Consider the following 18,761-nt stretch of genomic DNA (forward strand, 5'->3'; position numbering starts at 1 on the left):
TAATAGGCGAGCAGGGGAATAGGACGAGAAGAGCAAAACAGGATAAGGGAAAAAAAAAAAAAAAAGAAGAGGAAATAAAGAGAAAGGAAGAAAGAAAGAAAAAAAAAAATAAAAAAAAAAAGAAAAAAAATAAAAAAAATAAAAAAGTAGAGTAAAATAAAAATATAAAAAATAAGTTAGAATAGGAAAGTTTTATAGAAAGCTCTTGTTAGGAAAATTTAACTTAGGTATAGTAGGCTGGGCAGGCCCTAGTAGCCGGCAATCTGCGCAACTAGGACATTCGCTATATTTGCTTTATGCTTACTTTTTAGTTTTAGCCTACTATTATATACCCTAGCTAGCGCTACTTAACTATTTTATATAGTTTGCTTGTGCTACTTGTGTCGCCTATATTGCTAGTATTGCCTATATTGCTAGTATCGCCTATATTGCTAGTATTGCCTGCTTTAATAGTATTACCTGCTTTAATAAAGTTGCAGAAATAAGCAAGCTTGCTTATAGCGCCTAACTATACTATATATTAGGTAAGAGTTGTACATGCAAGTTCTGCTTAATAGCTCCTATAGTAGTACACGTTCTACTAAGTTTAAGCGCCTATTGCAGACTTCTAAGTAGAATCTAGAGTTTTGCCCTATTTTATTGTTTTTTATAGTTTTATACTATATATACTGGCTGCGATTATAGCATAATTAATAAGGTATATTAATAGTTATATTATTAAACTACTACTAAAGCAAACTATTATATACTTATATAGGGCTGTTCTTAGTTGCGTACTCGTCTATCTGCGCTTTATATATATTAGCCTATTTTTAATACTTAGTTAGCTCTTGCTCTTATTTGTCTTTTATAAGTATAATAACTGTTATATATAATTTAGCATAGTACTTTTCTTAGGCTAGTTTAGTAAAAGCATACTAGTTTATATCTATAATAATACTCTATTTACTATTACTATTTTGAAACTAGGCTTAAGTATTATTATTTAGTCTATATATTTGCACAAAGCTTATAGTGCTTATATTGTAGTTAAAGTTAACTTTAATTATATTACTAGACAAAAAGCGTACTTAGACATGTGTTTATATAAGTAAACTTAGTTAGCATTATTAATAGTAGTTGCGTATATAGTACTATACCTCTGTATTTTCTATATAATATATTTTAACTTAGTTAGAGTAAGGTTGCTGCTCTTCTTTATATTATTAAGCTAACTATATATAATACTCCCCTTCTTCTAGATTACATATAGTAATAATATTATTAATATTATTATTATATTAATTATCTTTAATAGCTATAGCAAGTTTATTATTATTATTATTATTTGTGTGTATAGCAATTTCTTTGCGCAGTGCCTCCTATATAATAAGCCGCCTTAATAGACTTAGCTAGTTCTATTTCTAGCAAATAGTATTATAGTTTGCTATATTTTATTAATTATGCGCTATGTACTATTCTGTGTATACTTACTTTTTATTATATAATTATAAAATAGTATAGTTTTCCTAGCACTAGCTTCGGCGTACTTATTAATAGCGTAGTATATTATTATACCTACTAGTGCTATAGTGTTTGCGCTTAGTGTTTAGAAGTAGTTTTTTAACTAATTTATAATAGCAAGTCCCTATTTTTTATTTGTATAGAAAGCTTTAGCAAGTATAGCAGTAATACTAAAGTGCATAAACTATAGCAAATTAAGCTGCAGGTTTGTTATTTTTACTTTATATACTGTAGTATAGTAAGTTAGCACGTAATAGATATCCTTAGTAGCAAGGCTGTATTGTAGTTTAAATAAGTAGAGAAGGAGAAAAGCACTAATACTAGCTTATAATAGAATACTAGAAATACAAATTGCACGTTCTACTAACTACAGGTTAACGCCTACCTCCTCTATTTAAATGCGCATTGTAGTATACTATATTTTTAGTAACCTAACTAGGGGGCGCACAATAGTCTGTTAGTAGAACAGGAAAAAGAAATAGATTTATAAAGAAACTAAGGGATTCTAAAGCAGGAAAACCTTAGCGCGAAGTTATTAGTACCTAGAGTTAAGTAAAATTAGGCATTAAGCTAACTCTAAAAACTTGTTAAAGTAGTAGCTAAGGCAGTTACCTCTTATTTAAGAGCTTTTTATGCAGCAAGGGCAGAGCAAGTTCCTATAAAAGGCCTGCAGCAACTTACTTACAACTATACTTTAAAAGGAAATCTAGAAAGTATCCCTTGCAAAACTAATTTCTAAATAAGTATTAGTTAACGCTCCTAGCTAAGGCGGCTTGTTATTTAAAGTAGTAATTAGCGCATAGTATAAAAGAAATACTTTACTTAAGTAGGAGGTAGGAGATACTACTACTATAAGGATTTAAGGCAGTCCTGTTTAAGAAGCTATTAGTAATTACTTTAATTTACTTAAGCATTTTGCGCAAAGCTAAAATTATAATTACAATCTACATTTAAAAGATAAGACAGTAAAGTCTATTTTATTGCTAATATATTATTAAAACCCCTAATAACTTAAGGCAAGTTAATTGTTTAAGGCAAATAATATAGTTAGTACTAATACTCTGTCGCTTTCTTTGCAGGAAATAGGTTTTAAGTATAGGAGCTAGTTTAAACCTACTAATATAAATGCGCCAAAGTTTAAAGGGCATAATATTACAGAGTTTCTAGAGGAATACAACTTTAAAGCTAATTAGGTGTTATAAAGCAAGAGTACTTAGAAAATACAGCTTCTATACTTTTATAAAACTTAATACAAAGCATTTATCTAAAGGCTTCTAAGTTATAGGGATAAGGAGAAGAGCTAGGCTAAATACTAGCAGGAGTTATAGAGTCTTTATGCAGGCTAAAATAAGAGCTAAAAAAGAGGCACCTAAGCTTTTATTAAGAGTTATATAAGCAAGGTTTAGAAGCGCTAGCCTATAGTTAAGATTATTAAGTACTATTAGAACTTTATTACGTACTTTCTAGCAGCTCAGCTCTAAGGACAGGTTATAGAAATTAAGAAGGGCTATTTCTTCTTCTAAGGACTAGCCTAAGAGAATATAAATAGGGTAATACACTATATATTAAAGGAGGATTGTCCTTAGTTTAAAGATGTATTAACTTTTAAAATTAAGAAGATTTACAAGTTTGTTTAAGAGTACTAAGAGCAGAAAAAAGAACTAAATACTCTTACTACTAATTACAGCGTAGTAAGTAGGGTGCTAGCCTAAAAAGATACAAAGATTCTAGAAAAACTAATGCCTCTAATTAAAGTAGCTTTAAAAGCTACTATGCTAAGCGTTCTCTATTTACTTATACTTGCAAAGCTAATTAGAGCAAAAGTTAATTCTACTATAGCTAATCTTATTTAGGGCTTTAAAGGGCTAATACTTACTATAAATAAGTTTAACTTCTTTGCGAATAACAATCTAAATATAAAAAGAGTATTAGTATTAAGCGAGAACTATACAGAAGCTTATAAGCAGCTAGTGCTTAAACTGCAGCAAAAATTGCAAGGGCTTCTTAAGAGGAATAATAGAAGCTTTTAGTCTATCTACCTACCTATAGTTAATCCCTAAGCTAGAGTTATAATAGTAGGAGGCAGGGAGCAGACTATGATAAGGTGTTACTATTGTAAAAAAGAGAGACATATAATAGCAAATTGCCCTAACTTAGGATTGCTAAAAGAAAATTAGTAGTTTTATACTAGATCTAAGAAAATACTAGGTAGCTAGGCCTAGGCTAAATACTATTTTAGACTTTATCTAACTAATATATAGAGTATTTTCTTAAGCAGAGGGTTTGCTTTAAGAGCTTTTAATAGCAAGATATTATAGTAGGTGCTGCAGTTGCTAAAAGACTAATTCTAGGTTACTAATAAGTAGCTAAAGAGGCTTATTAGGTCTGTTCTTCTAAGCTAGTTTAGAGCTAATAAAAAGGCAATTAAAGTTACCTGCTTTTTAGCTAGTAGGGAGAGCTATAATATTAAAGCAAATAATAATAGAGGTGCGCTAGTTTAGCAGACAATAGCACTTTAAAAAGCTGCAATGTTTCTAGAAACAGTGTTGCAAACTAGAAAAGTATATAATACTAAGCCCAGTTCGTACGCGGTAGAAATAAGGAATAAAGAAGTTTAAAAAACTGCAGTAAAGTAGTATTAGAAGAATAATTAGGTTACTAAGAAAAAGCCTATAGTAGTTATAGCTCCAAAGATAAAAAGTAGTAAGCTATATAACTAAATTCTCCTGTTAGTTAAAGAGGATTTAGAAAATAAGCTCTTCTAATATAGGCTTATTATAGAAGTACCCGAAGTGCAGATAGAGAATACCTAGGTAGACCTATTATAAGAACGCCTTAGAGCGAATATAACTCTACTAACTATAAGGGATAGTTAGAGTATAACTATAGGCCTAGAAACTTCTCTACTGCCTGTAATAAAGGCACAGAGGAAATTGCAGTAGATTTAGATACTAACTACTAAAAACCTAGCAACTATAGCGCGGAATACGTCTCTAAATATAATAGCCTAGGCAATGCTTAATTAGGAAGTAAGAAGACTTTAATAAGTAGATCTACTAGCTACCCTAGCTATAGTAGTAGCTATTAGCAAGGCTATTAAGGATTCGCGAAAACCTATTATTAGATTCTAAATTTTTAGGCGTAGTTTAGGGGAGACTATAAATGTTAAAGAAGAAGAGTTAATAGGGAAGAGTTTCTAGAAAATATTTAATTAAGGATTAAGCTTAGGAGAGACTTTTGCGATTAAGAGTAGAAAAGGATTTAAAGAAGTAATTACTAGAGAGGTACTTAAACAGCTATGCCTAAAGCTTAGTTGTAAATAGCAAGAGCTATTAAAAAGTGCTAAGGAAGTAAATAAGATTTATAACTTCTAGAGTTATAAAGTAGAGAATAAAGAAGATAGATATATTAAAAAGTAGTTGCAGCTACTATTTAACCTTTAACTAAAGATTAAAAGCTAACACCGCAGGCTATTAATTAAAGGTTAGCTCCCTATGTATTAGATATCCCTATATAAAGGCATAGGTTAAGCCTTAATTAACACAGGCTCGCAGCTAAATATAATAAGACTATCTACTATAAGAGCTTTTAATATATATATTACTAAACTTAACTAAAAAGGGCTACTAATTAAGCTTTAGTAAGGAATAATTATTATAGATAAGAGCGTAGACCCCTTCGTTAGTACTATATACAAAGTACTAATTATAATTAGTAAAATACTAATCCTAACGCATTTTTAGATAGTGCGAAAGTTAAGAAGGGCAATCCTACTTAGTATTCCTTAGTATTTAGCTGCCTAGCTCTAAATCTACTTTAATACTTTTAGCCGCACTATATGTTATATTAGGTCCCTTAATAGGCAGAAAAAAGTCTTGTTTATAAAGTGCAATCTAGCTCTAATAGCTAATTTAATTGCGATTAACAAGGAGGGAAAAGAGTAGAAAATATGCCTACTAGGGAGGTATGCTTAATAGAAGATCGCCTAAGAATCTAAGTTTAAGAGTATTAAGATTTCTTTAAAACTAAGAATATTAGTAAAAAGCATAAAAAAATAAGGGAAGACTTTTAAAAATCTTTCAAGGAGCTAGAAAGTTAAAAGTAGCGCTAATTAAGAAGTAGAAAGGGTTTAGGGGAAGTAAATACCCTATACAAAAAAGTAGGCAATAAGGTTTAGCCTATTAATATACCTAGACTAGATTAGCTAATAGAGCTTAAAAAGGAGGATTAAAAAGAAAGAGCTATTGCGCAGTATATTAAGAGAGTATTATTAAAGGGCCTAGACCTAGGTTTATATAACTATATTTTTAGAAAAAGGACAGCAAGCTTCCTGCAGGGGCATTAGTTAACAGCTAAACAGCTAGTAAAAATAAATATAGGAGAAAACCTACTACTAAATAAAGTTTAGCTACTCTAAGGTTTAATATTTTAGCAAGAAGATGCACTAGCTTAAGACTTTAAAGATATATTAACAATATATTAAAATATTTAGCTACTGTATAAAATTCAAACTGTGCCTTACAAAGCGTAGTAGGTAAAGGGCTTCTAGTGCCCTAAAAAGCTTAAACTAATTGTTATTAATATAATAAGAATAAGGCTAAACTAAGGGACACTTAAGCGCAGCAATAGCTAGTATAGGAATCTATATTTCCTAGTACCTAAGGTTAAGAATCCTACTAAGGCAACAGACTTTTAGTTAATTAATAATGCCTAGCAATATAATACTGTTACTAAAAGAGATGCGTACATTCTGTCTTCTGCTAACAAGTTTTTAGAAAGATTTGCTAAAAAGGCAATATATTTATACTTTAACTTATTCTTAAGATATAACTAGATTAAATTACACTTAGCTAGCTAAGATATTACAGTATTCTAAACTCTAATTAAGCTTATAAAGTAGTGCACTTTGCTGCAAGGAGCTACAAACTTAGTTGCTGTATTTATTTGCACTATTATAAAAATCCTTAAGGACTACTTCCTAGATACAGCGCCCTTTATTAATAATATAGGGGTAGCTGGCCTAAAGTTAAAGTACAATAATAAGGAAGTATTAGATAAGATTTATTAATTTGTTTTTAAGCATGCATAGCAAGTAGACTAAATGCTTATTAACATAGCCTAAGCTAAGGCAACAGTGTTAGCTATAAAGTTTTAGTAGAGAGTATTAAAGATAATTATAATTAGATATAAAGTAGACTAGTAAGATTAATATCCTAGCAATAACAAGGTCTTAAAGATACTAAACTAGCTTAAATACTAAATAGTAAAGGAAGTTTAACAGTTTGTTAGAATTGCAGTATATTATTAGTAGTAAATTTTCTATTTCTCTCTAAAAGCTAAGCTACTTTTTAAGTTACTCTAAAAGAACGCTAAATAGAGCTAGGGAGAGAGCTAGAGAAAGGTAATACAGTTAATTAAAAGCGCAATTACTTAGCTTCCTGCGCTAGTAGCAATAAACTATAAAAGAGGAGCAATATACTTTAGAGTAAATACTTTAAATATAAGTAGAGGAGCGCACCTAGAGCAAGTTAGAGCTAATAAATAGTAATACTTAATTAGGTTCGATAGTACTTTGTAGTTAAAAGCAGAATTCTAACAGCATTTAATAAAGCTAGAGTGCAAAGCTCTAGTTTAGGCGCTAAAAGCGTTTTAGTCCTATTTATATAGCTACTAATTTATTGTTAAAACAGATGCAAAAGTCCTAATTGCTTAATTAAACTAATCCTTATTAGACCTTCCTAGCTCTGTAATAAACCGATAGCTTGCAATAATCCTTTAGTAAGACTTTAATATTGTCTACGTACTAGGCAAGAAAAATATTATCTCTAATACACTTTTAAAGTATCTCTAACTAGAAGACTAGAAGCCCCCTTTAGAGGATAAAGACAACCTAGAGCCCTTTATTAATTAAACTCTAGAAAAGTATAAAGAAGTTTATATAGCTAAAAGCTTAGTTAAACTATAATACTTAGTTAAGAAGTATAATAAAGACTTAGAAGAAATAGTAGTTTTTTTCTAGATACTAGAACGCCCGACTCGCCTACAAGGCAAGATACTCTAAGCCTAGACTAAAAAAGCAACTCGCTTCTTTATCTAAAAAAGGTATTTATTTAGGAAAGCTACTAAGGTAATGCTAGCTTAAAGGGTGCTTAACAGGCCTAAAACGCAAGCAGCGCTAATTTAAGAGATGTATAAGTAACTAGGATATAAGAGTATTTAAACTATATTTAGAGCAATTAACTAGCAATACTAGTAAGAAAGAATATATTAGCAAGTAGCAAAACAACTCGGCCCTTGCAAAGAATGTTAGTTAATTAAAAGAGCTAGAAAAAAGGCAGAGCTTAATATAATATACTCTTAAGCATTATAAGCGTAGTAGACTATTAATATTACGTTTATACTAAAAGTTAAAAAGAAGACTTACTTATTAATTGCCTGCAAATACTTTTTAGGATAGCCTAAAGCTTGTGCAGTTTGCACTGCAAATTTAGAAACTATAGCCTAATTTATTTTTAAAGAGATCTGCTGTAGATAGGGAGTACTACTAAAGCTCTCTATTAATAGAAGTACTAAAAATAAGTTAGTAGTTAAAGCGCTTACTACTTTTTTTAAAATCTACTATATACAAGTCTCCGCGTATAATTTAAGAGCTTAAGAACTTATTAAAAGGAGATATTAAAGCTATATTTATGCCTTAGCAAAGCTAACTAGCCTTTAGGTAAACAATTTAGTAGTAGTTACTTAGGCTGAGCGTATATTGCTGCAACGTCTTTTTAGATATTCTCCTGCGCAACTAGTTCTTAGCTAGAACCCTATACTTCTAATAAAACTTGTAGTACCTACTTAGCAGAGTTTGCTATAGTTAGCAATAGAGAGTTATACTAATTTGCTTGCAGTTCGAGCTACCTAGCTATAATTCTAGTAGGAGAACTTAAAAGAAGCAGTTAATTATACAAGAAAGCTTTGCAGAGAGGCAACTAAAAGTTAAAATAAAAGAAGAGAGGTGCTAATTGCCTTACAAAAAAGCAAGTTAGTATTAATCTAAGATATAATAAAAGCTATTAATAAAAGCTTAAATTAAAAGCTTGCTAAGAGGTAGCTAGGACTCTACTAGATAAGTACTATAAACCTAGATAAGAGCTATTATTAGCTTAAAGATCTAAATAAAGTAGTATTTGCAAGCACTACTTAAACTAACAGGCTAAAGAAGTTTAAGGAGATGCTAAGGACACTTAAAGCTAAAATTTTAGTAGGAAGACTAAGGTTATATCTAGAAACTAAAGGGTTTTAGATAGTAATGCTAATCCCAAGCACCCTACAGGCACTTAAGAGACTATTACTACTAATACTTTCTATTACAGATACTAAAACCTTATTGTCTAAAGATAACGAGCCTTTGCTAAAGGGCTATATTCTAATAAGTTTATATATTCTAAATTAAAGGTTTAACAATGCGCCCTAAAGAGCTGTTAATAAGATTTTACAAGACAATATTCTTAGGACAATAAAAAGAGGAGAGGTAATTATAAATACTAAAAGCAAGTTAGAGTAAAGTTACATAAGCAGAAGAGAAAAGTTAAAAAAGCTGCAAGAAGATTAAAAAAAAAAAAGAAAAGAGAGGAGATTTATTAGTAGGCTATTAAAGAGGATAGAAGCCCTAGGTGCTAGCAGTACATCTAAAAACTAGTTTTTAAAAACTTTTAGATAAGCAGCTCGATCTATGCCAACTGCCTATTATTATCTAATCCGCCTATATTTGCTAGGCCTAAAAAATACTGCTAACCTAAGAACTAGGAGTATTACTATAGCTCTTACCCTTACTACTGCTGCCTTAAGGAGCGTTTAAACTGCTAAACTAGGTAGAAAGAAAAATTAGGCTATAAGGGCTACGCAGGCTACGCAGGTTGTTTAAATTTATAAATACTAAGCTTGTAGTATAACTACAAGCCTAAAAACCTTACAGACTAGGAAAGCTAGAATACTTAGAACAACTTTAGCTATAGGTAGCAGTAATTTCTGCAAAAGTAGAAGCAGCACTAATAGCATCTATAGAAGGGCAATTTAGTATTAAAAGTTAGCAAGAAAGATCTTTAGGTAAAGATTAGAAACCTACTATAAAAGCTGCAGCAAGCAGTATTACTGTTAAAAGCATACTTATTGCAAGCTCTATAGTTAAGAAGGCGGCCTTAATAGTAGAATTGCGCGCAGCTATTAAAGGTATAGCTAGCCCTAGTGCTTAAGTAACAGGTATAGTAATTATTAGTAAAGTAGACTTAGTTGCTAGCAGCTGCTTATTAGATAACTAGCAAAGTTAGCAAAAGACTATTAGTATAAAAAGAAAAGCATATTTTACCTGCTTTAATATTAGAATTGTAGTATCTACAAGTAGTACCTATTCTAAAGAGCTGCTAGATACTTAAAATAGCGCTAGCAAAGCAAATAAACGCTAGGGACAAGTAGCCCTTAATGTCGTCTTAGTAAACTGCAGAAAGTTAAAAGTAAGGGCTAAAATTAATGCCCTAGGCTGCTAGCTGCTAGAGGAAGTAGGCTAGTACGTAGATAAAGTTAAGGGTTACTTACTACTACTTTTAGCTCTCTACTGCAAAAAATAAGCTTACAACTAAGTATTAGCATAGAAGGACTTACACTACTTAAGAAAATAGCTCTTAGCTAAGCGCATATTATAGGTCTAGAAAAGGCTTTTTTTATTACTGCTATTAGCAAAGTAGTAGCTGCGAGGATAGAAAAGCTAATAGTTATTACTATTATTACTACTACTGCTACCTCTACCGAGAACACCTATTGCAGTACTGCCTAAGGCGTAGTTAACAGCAGCTATAGTAAAAAGAAAAAAGAAAAGAGAAAAAAGTAATAGTTAAGCAGTAGGTTATTAAAGAAAGCTTAGGGAACTAAAAAAGAAGAGTAAGGGAGTAGAAAAAAAAATAACTAAAAAAAAAGGGGCAGTTTATATGTGTTTTCTTCTAGAAGGGTATTAGGCCTAAGCTCTTACTATACTACTATTATATTAGAGCTGCCTCTACTTTAAAGCTAGTAGGTAATATTTAATACTAAAGCAGTAAGTAATACTGCAGCAAGTAAGAGCCTAGCATTTTACAAATAACTATCTATAATTGCAGCTATTAGTTTAGTAGTAAGGTGCGTATAAGAAGGGCTTAATACTTAAGCAGCGCATTAGGCGATAGGTAGATAGGGAGAGAGAGGAAAGTAGGACAGCAAATAATACCTAATACTACAATATTTAGTGTTAAGGGGGGGTATTAGAGCTTAAAGGGGGGTATTAGAGCTTAAGGGGACTAAGCTTATAATTAAGGAAGAAGATGTAGTATAGTAAGTTAGCACGTAATAGATATCCTTAGCAGCAAAGCTATATTGTAGTTTAAATAAGTAGGGAAGAAGAAAAGCACTAATACTAGCTTGTAATAGAATACTAGAAATACAAATTGCACGTTCTACTAACTACGGGTTAACGCCTGCCTCTTCTATTCGAATGCGCATTGTAGTATGCTATAATACTTAGGGGATATACTTGCATCCTTTAGGTCCTTTAGCAAGTAAGTAAAATTATTTAAAAACTAACTAACTATTATACTGCATTGCTCTAAGTATAGCATTGTGTATATATTTTTAACTTTATTTCTAGCTTATTATATTATGTGCGTCCTTAAGTTACTAACTATATTTAGCATTTATAATAAAGTACGGTTAACTACTATTTTGCTATAGTAAACTATAGTACTTACTTATTAAGCAGCACTAGAGCATAGCTATAAGGGGACTATTTTCTAAACTTGCAGTAGTATTATTTTCTTTGCTATTATTTACGCATTAAGTACAACCTATACAAACTAGTTGCGGTAAAAGTCTATTTATAAAGTAATATATACCCTATCTGCACTTATACTATTATTTATTACAATTTAGGTTACTAAAATAATTTTAGTTTTAGCAAAAGTACTCTTGTATTCTGCTAGCATTTTAACTTTAGCCTAGCGCTTTATATTTTTTTATAGTATATCCTAAAAAAAATTAAATAAGTGCAGTTGTATCTGCGGCAAAAGCTAAACTACTATTCTTGCTATGCAATAGAATTAGCTATGCTTTCTTTTATAATTATATTACAAGTACTTAATATGTATTAATATTACTACAAAAGAGCTAGTATAAATATATTTCTCCGCGCAGTAGTATTAGATATTTTATATTTACTAACTAGCTTTACTTTATTGTAGTTATAGCTAGTTGCAGGTATAAGTATACAGTTATTTAGGGTTAACAACTATAGACTAGTTAATATTTAGCTACTTAAAGCAGCTTTTTAAGTACGCTATAGAGCTAATAGTATTACAATAGCATCTAATAGTTCTTTAATATCCTTGTCTAAACTGTTACTATATGCTTAAAATAGCGCTAGAGTATATTTTATTTTTTGTAACTGCTTAGTATTCTAGCTACTAGATACTATAACTAGAACTAACCTTACTACTCCTAAATTTACTAACAGTTTGTTTTTTTTCTGTTGTAACATTTCTGTTGCGTAATAATAAATAAGTTCTAGTTTCTATACTTATAGTAGTTAGGTACGATAGTGTAGGAGGCACAGACTATAAAACTACAATAATAAAGTAAACCTTTTAGCATTAGTAGAACTTTAGAAGAAGGGGAAAGCAATAATTTTTAAAAAAATAGTTAGTAGGAGCAAGGGCTAGGGTATACGCGTTCTTTATTAGGTACAGCAGGTAGAGCTAATAAACGCCGCAGATTTATTAGTAAAAAAATAGTAGTTTATAGTTTACTGTTAGCATTAATAGTTATTTACTATTAGTATTAGTATTATAGTAATATAGGCTGTCTCTACAAACTCAATTACTCTAGGGCACTAGTACTTGTCTGCAATAGTTTGTTAAGTTTATAAAATGCGCATAAAAACAAATAAATTATATACAGTATTATATAAAGCACAATATAGGAATATTATAAACTAGGTTAGTATATATAGTAGAAGAGGCAACTACAAGATAAATAGGCAGTTAAATATATAGTATTTAAATTTATACTAGGGGTTTAATTGCAAAACTTAGTCTGTCTTTTTCTAAATTAACTATATCTTCTAGTGCACTATACTACTAAGACTTAGTTAATATTTGCATCCGTCCCTAATTATCTCTATTTTTTATATAGTAATATATACTATTATTGTCTTTTTAAAAGCTAATTTCTTTTTCTAGTATTTTTAGAAACAAGACAAAGCTTAGCTTATTAACGTCTAGTATATTTTCTTTAAGGCTAGGTCGCAGCAGCTGTCTTGTTTATATAAGTATTTAATTAGAGTTATTTATTGTATAGAGTATTATAGTTAATAGTTTGTATATATTATTAGCACTGCTTAATAGTTTCCTACGCTCTAGTACTATAGGTCTACTGTAGTTTGTGTATAATATAGTAGGGTATTTAATATTAGGCAGCGTATATAAACTCTGTATTTTTTAAATGCAAATACATTGTATAGTATTATAATTATAGTAGATAGTAATCTAGGTAACTGCGCGAAGCTACTTATAAATAGGCATTTAGTTAAAAATTAAGTTGTAGTCTAATATTATAATGCTTGTTATCTGTTATATTTATTTTTTTATAAATTTTGTTTAGAGTAACTAGCACAGTATCCCCTGCAACTTTATGCCTTGTTTAACTTAGGCGTATAATATATTATATTCTTATTTTATAATACGCAGTTTTTTGCAGAGTTAGTTTATTACTAAGCATACTATATTCCTGCATTTTTGTACTATAGTGCAGGCTCGAGTATTGTCTAGCAGAGTAAAAGGGCTAAAATGTTGCTATCTGCAAATAGTTCCTAGTGTTAAAGTATTGCTTGTAAGTGCAGCAGTATAAATAATAGCTAGTCTATACTAGAGGGGTTAAGTATACTCCTAGCCCTATTTGCGTGTGGTTAATATAGTAGCAATATAGCAGTATAAAATATTAGTAGCTTAGGGAAACGCAAATAGCAGTACTGCGCCTATATATATAATTACGTAATAGATATATAGCTCTAGTGCTTTAGGTATATATTTTGCATTTTATACTAGTATTTTGCAGTATATCCTATAACTTAGCCTAATGCTATCCTCGACGCTAGCAGACTATAAAGCACTATTAGCTATAGCCTATTTCTTAATTTAGAGGGGTTTGTAGGGCAGAGAGCTAGTTATTGTAATAGTAAACTTAGAGAAAATACCTATTTTAAAAACTTGCGTAGCTAGTACTAGTAACTGCAGTAATTAGCTATAGCTAGTTGTAAAGTATTAGTAGGGAATTAAAAGTACACAATTATAAAAAAGGCTATAGGGGCTTGAATTGCTATCTAACTACTAAGATACTAGCCTCTTTTACCTTTTAAAAGTAGACAGCTATAGAAGTAAAATATTGTTTGCTAGGACTGTATAGCTTTCTGTCTATACCTATGCTACTACAAAGAAATACTCTTTAAGTTTAAAAAACAAGGCAGCCTTTTTTTAGAATCTATAATTTAAGCTATTAAATAATAAACTGCTCTAGATTTTTAATATATTAAGGTTTAATGCAGTCTAGCATATTAAGCTCTTATTAATACACTATTTTTTTATAAAGCTACTACAGAAGCGCAAGAGTATTTTTTGCCTAATTTAGTTTTTTAATAACTGCAAGAATATAAAACCTTAACTATATCTGCAATACTACCTAATAGCTAATAAAGTTTTTTATTAAGCTTAAGTCTACTTAATCTACAAATAAGGAAAATACTTATAAAGTACTCCCTTTTATTACTTATCTAAATAGTTGCTCTAGATAATACACTACTTATCTTATTGCTATGCATAGAAATGGTATATATGCTTTTCTATTAGTAATAACTAATTACTAATATTGCTAGGACTGCAATGTAATAGCGCGCGCGAAGACTTATAGGATACTATTTTAATTTATATTTATCCTAATATTAACTATATTTTTTAGAGCATATACTAGATTTTTAATAATAATAAAAACGCCTATAATACTAAGCTTAAGCTTAGGGAAAATACTAAGGCGCGCTTTAGTATTTTCCTTAAGCTTAAGTTTAGGAAAAACACTAAAGCGCGCCTTAGTATTTTCTCCAAGCTTAAATTCTACTTATTTAACTTTAAAAGCTAGTACTCTAATACTAGAACTACTAGTTGTAATAATAGAAATCTTCCTAAAGTAGCTAAAAACTCAACTATCTTTAAACGCCCTCTTCTGCTGCTAAAATAAGTATAAAGTATTGTATAACACCTGCCTGCTAACTGCCTACCTATTACTAGCTATTTATATACTACTATTTGTATGTGTATTAGTCCTACTTTTATTAAATATTGCTTCTAGTTTTTTTGCTCTAATTTCTGGACGCAAAGAAACTAAAAGCAATATTTAATAAATTATACTACTACTACTATTTCTACTATTATGCAGACAAAAATTCAACTATTTTTAAACGCTTTATCCTGCTGCTAAAACAAGTATAAAGTGTCGCATAACGCCTGCCTACTAACTGCCTATCTGTTGCCAGCTATTTATATGCTACTATTTGTATATATATTAGTTTTACTTTTATTAAATATTACTTCTAGTTTTTTTGCTCTAATTCTTAGACGCAAAAAAACTAGAAGCAATATTTAATAAACTGTACTACTACTACTATTTCTACTACTATACAGACGAAAACCTAAATAACAAAAACTATACTAATAATATTAGTATTACTACTACTAAAACAAGTATAAAGTGTTGCGTAACGCCTGCCTACTAACTGCCTGCCTATTACTAGCTATTTATATGCTACTATTTATATATATATTAGTTTTACTTTTATTAAATATTGCTTCTAGTTTTTTTGCGTCCAGGGATTAGAGCAAAAAAACTAGAGGCAATATTTAATAAATTGTACTACTACTACTATTTCTACTACTATGTAGACAAAGACTTAGATAATAAAAACTGCACTAATAATATTAGTATTACTACTACTAAAACAAGTATAAAGTATTGCGTAATAAGCTAGGTTAATAAGCGCCCTTCTAGCCTACTATTTATACTACTTTTTATATGTATATTCTATAAGTATAATACTATAGGCGCTTTTATCTTTTTCTACTATAAAAAGGATAAAGGCGTAAAGCGCGCTTTAGTATTTTTTTTAAGCTTAAGCTTAAAAAAATACTAAGCCTAAGCTTAAGGGCTATACTACAAATAAGCTTAATATTTAAAAGAATGTCTTCAATTGTGCAAAACTAAAAAAAATAGTTTAAAATAGTATAGTATAGTTTTCTATAGTCGCGTCCCTACTGCTGCTATTTATCTGCAGTTAAATACTTAAAACTAACTAGTATAAAGTATTAGGACTTAAGCTTGTAAATTAAGTTAACTTATTCTATTAATATAAAATTATATATATTTATTTGGTCCTTTGCTACTTTATATTATATTTCTAAACAACTCTTGTTTATTTAATATTAAATGTAGATAAGTATAGTCTATTATACTTGTTCTAGTTAATGTAGTTATTAACGTAGTATAAATATAAGTTTCTATCTAAAGGCGTAACAATATACTTTAATACTAAGTATGCTAGGCAGATAATAGTAAATAAATTATAAAACTTAAATACTTGTAGCGTGCAACAGGTAGCTGCGTTTCTAGCCTACTAGTATTATACACTTAGCATACCTAATATTTTATTAATATTTTTATTTAAATTAAACTAAAGTGCTTCTGCAAATACTCTTATATACTCTAAATTTGTCCTATTGCAGTTGCTGTAGTTTGTATTAATAAAAGTTATAAGTAAATAAAGCTGCGCTACAATACAACTATTAGTTACTATTTTAGTTTATTATTAATAGTTGCTAAATTCAAACTCTTAGACCTAGACGAAATCTTTTTGCTATACATTTTGCTTATTCTAATTTAGAGTATACTATATTATATTTTCCTTATAATAGTCTGGGTTGTTATAGATTTTGCTACTATTTATCTAATAGTAAATAGAAGAATAAATTTTTACTTTAAAGTAATTTACTTACAATAAGTTAGACTTTTAATAATTTTTATCCTAAAAAGTGCTAAATAGTTTTAAAAGCTTGCGCTAGCTCTAGTAGACAAATACAGCAGCTGCGTCTACAAAATTTATTATAGCAAATTGTATTGCAACTTCCTTTAGTAGTAGTACAGTTATATTTAGTTAAAACCTATATATTAACTAGCCTAGTTTTTAGTACAGTAATAGGAAGGATAAATATATTAAATATATTTTTTCCCTGCGGTTAACTATTATTAACAGTTTACTTAGATTATTTACTATCCTATATTCCGCCGCTAATACTACTAGCTTCCTAGAGTTGTGTAGGCAAATTTAGGTCAAAAAGTTTTTCTTATTTATTATATAGTAGAACTGTTTAACTATATTTATATAGTAGGCTTTGCTATTAGCGCCTGTACAGGTTCTATCTAAAGCGCTAAATTCCTAAATATTATTAGGTATATTTGTTAAAGTATGCTATTTTAGGTAGTTAAAGTATAGCTTGCTATTATGCTTGCCTACGCAGTAGAAGCAAAACTCTTTTTTAAGTATATTTAACTAGACAATTAAAGAGTTAATATACTTTATTATATTAGCATTGTAGCTTTTATACTATGCAAAAATAACAAGGTTATATATAGCACAAATAAAATATAGTGCATATAAAGCTTTATGTATTAAGAGTAGTGCTACTATAAGCACAAGCTATTGCACTAGGTTTTTTTGTTTATTCTTAGTCTACTATACTATATTAGTAAATAGTTGCTAACTATTAAATTATTTAAGCCTATTGCTGTACTTAACCTAGCAGAATTACTTATTTAACTGCTTTGTACCTGTATTAAAATTAATAATAACCCTTGCACTATTTCTAGTCTTTTAATAACTAAAATAAATATTGTTAAGTAACTTGCGCAACTATTTAGTTGTACTTATAACTAAACTTTTAAGTAATAAGTATAGAGTATTAGTAGGTAGAAATTAGTATATATTAAAGTAGGGATATTTCTATCTAAAGCAATTAATATAATGCACCCAGTTATTATAGCTTCTATCTATATCCTTAGCCTATTGTATGCAGGTATACTATTTAGTTTGCTATAAATAAAACCCTAATAAGTTTTTCTAATTATTAGGTAGGACAGTGTATTTTGTACAATAGCAACTTTTTTTTATACTAGTTAATAGAACCTACTCCTTATAGTTTGCAAGTATAGCATAAAGTACTAGATAATAGTACTATGTCTTGCTATTAGCATATTAAAGTTATATTCCTGTAATAGCAAAACGCTTAAGCGCTATAGTTAACTATTAACTATAGTTAGCAATAGTTTAATATAGTACAGTACTTATAAGCCAGTATTTTACTTATATAATAATAGTATGCCTAACTTTTTATATTTGTACTATTATTATTTATTAAGAGTATAAACCTAGCTAGTACTGTACTAAGAGTGCTCTAGCGCCTCTGCGCTTTATAACTAAAATTCTTAATTGTAAAATACATAGGCTATGCCAATACATCGCCTTAGTATATAAATAGTTAGGTTTTGTCTACTACTAGAATAATTAGTATAATAGTGGCACTAGGCGGTAATTTTGCTTGTATATTCTACTACTAGTCTGCTAAATATAGCTTATAGTACACCTAATTTTTATTGTTTATTTTACTATTAAAAGTTTAACAAAGTGCGTATACTATATTATATTAAAATAGAAAGTAGCTAATTAAAAATAATATTAAAAGTATAACGTTCTAGTAAATTAGAATATGCATATTTAGTTATAAAGTTAATAAAGTAGAAGTTTTAGCAAAGTCTTTGTATATTTATATATCTTTTTTAAAACTAGAACTTATACTAAATATAGCATCCTGGTATTAATATCTAGACTAAAAGCACAACTTCTTATACAGGTCGCTTATATATAAATTATTAAATAGATGCTATACGTTTCTTTTAGTACATTAAATGCGTTGGAGCTATAACGCAAATATATAATTAAACTTGCTACTAAAATTACTATATATTATTACTCTATACTAGTTAGCTGTATATAGTATATCGCGGCGTACATATACTTAGGCTATATTTATAGTATATTTAATAAAAGCTCTCTAGCCGCTTGCCTATAAGAATATTTAAATATTTAACTTTATAAC

General features: G+C 29.3%; 1 protein-coding gene across 1 annotated transcript; it reads left to right on the forward strand.

Moving 5' to 3' along the window:
* Positions 1-6,403: 6,403 nt before the first annotated feature.
* On the forward strand, positions 6,404-6,571 carry K460DRAFT_284103 (uncharacterized protein; the record flags this gene model as incomplete). The annotated part of the gene is made up of 1 exon (XM_040928710.1): positions 6,404-6,571. A coding segment is annotated over one exon (168 nt), but the record flags the coding sequence as incomplete, so codon positions are not given.
* Between the last annotated feature and the right edge of the window lie 12,190 nt (positions 6,572-18,761).

This window comes from Cucurbitaria berberidis, assembly GCF_010015615.1.
Source record: "Cucurbitaria berberidis CBS 394.84 unplaced genomic scaffold K460scaffold_3, whole genome shotgun sequence".
NCBI lineage: Eukaryota > Fungi > Ascomycota > Dothideomycetes > Pleosporales > Cucurbitariaceae > Cucurbitaria > Cucurbitaria berberidis.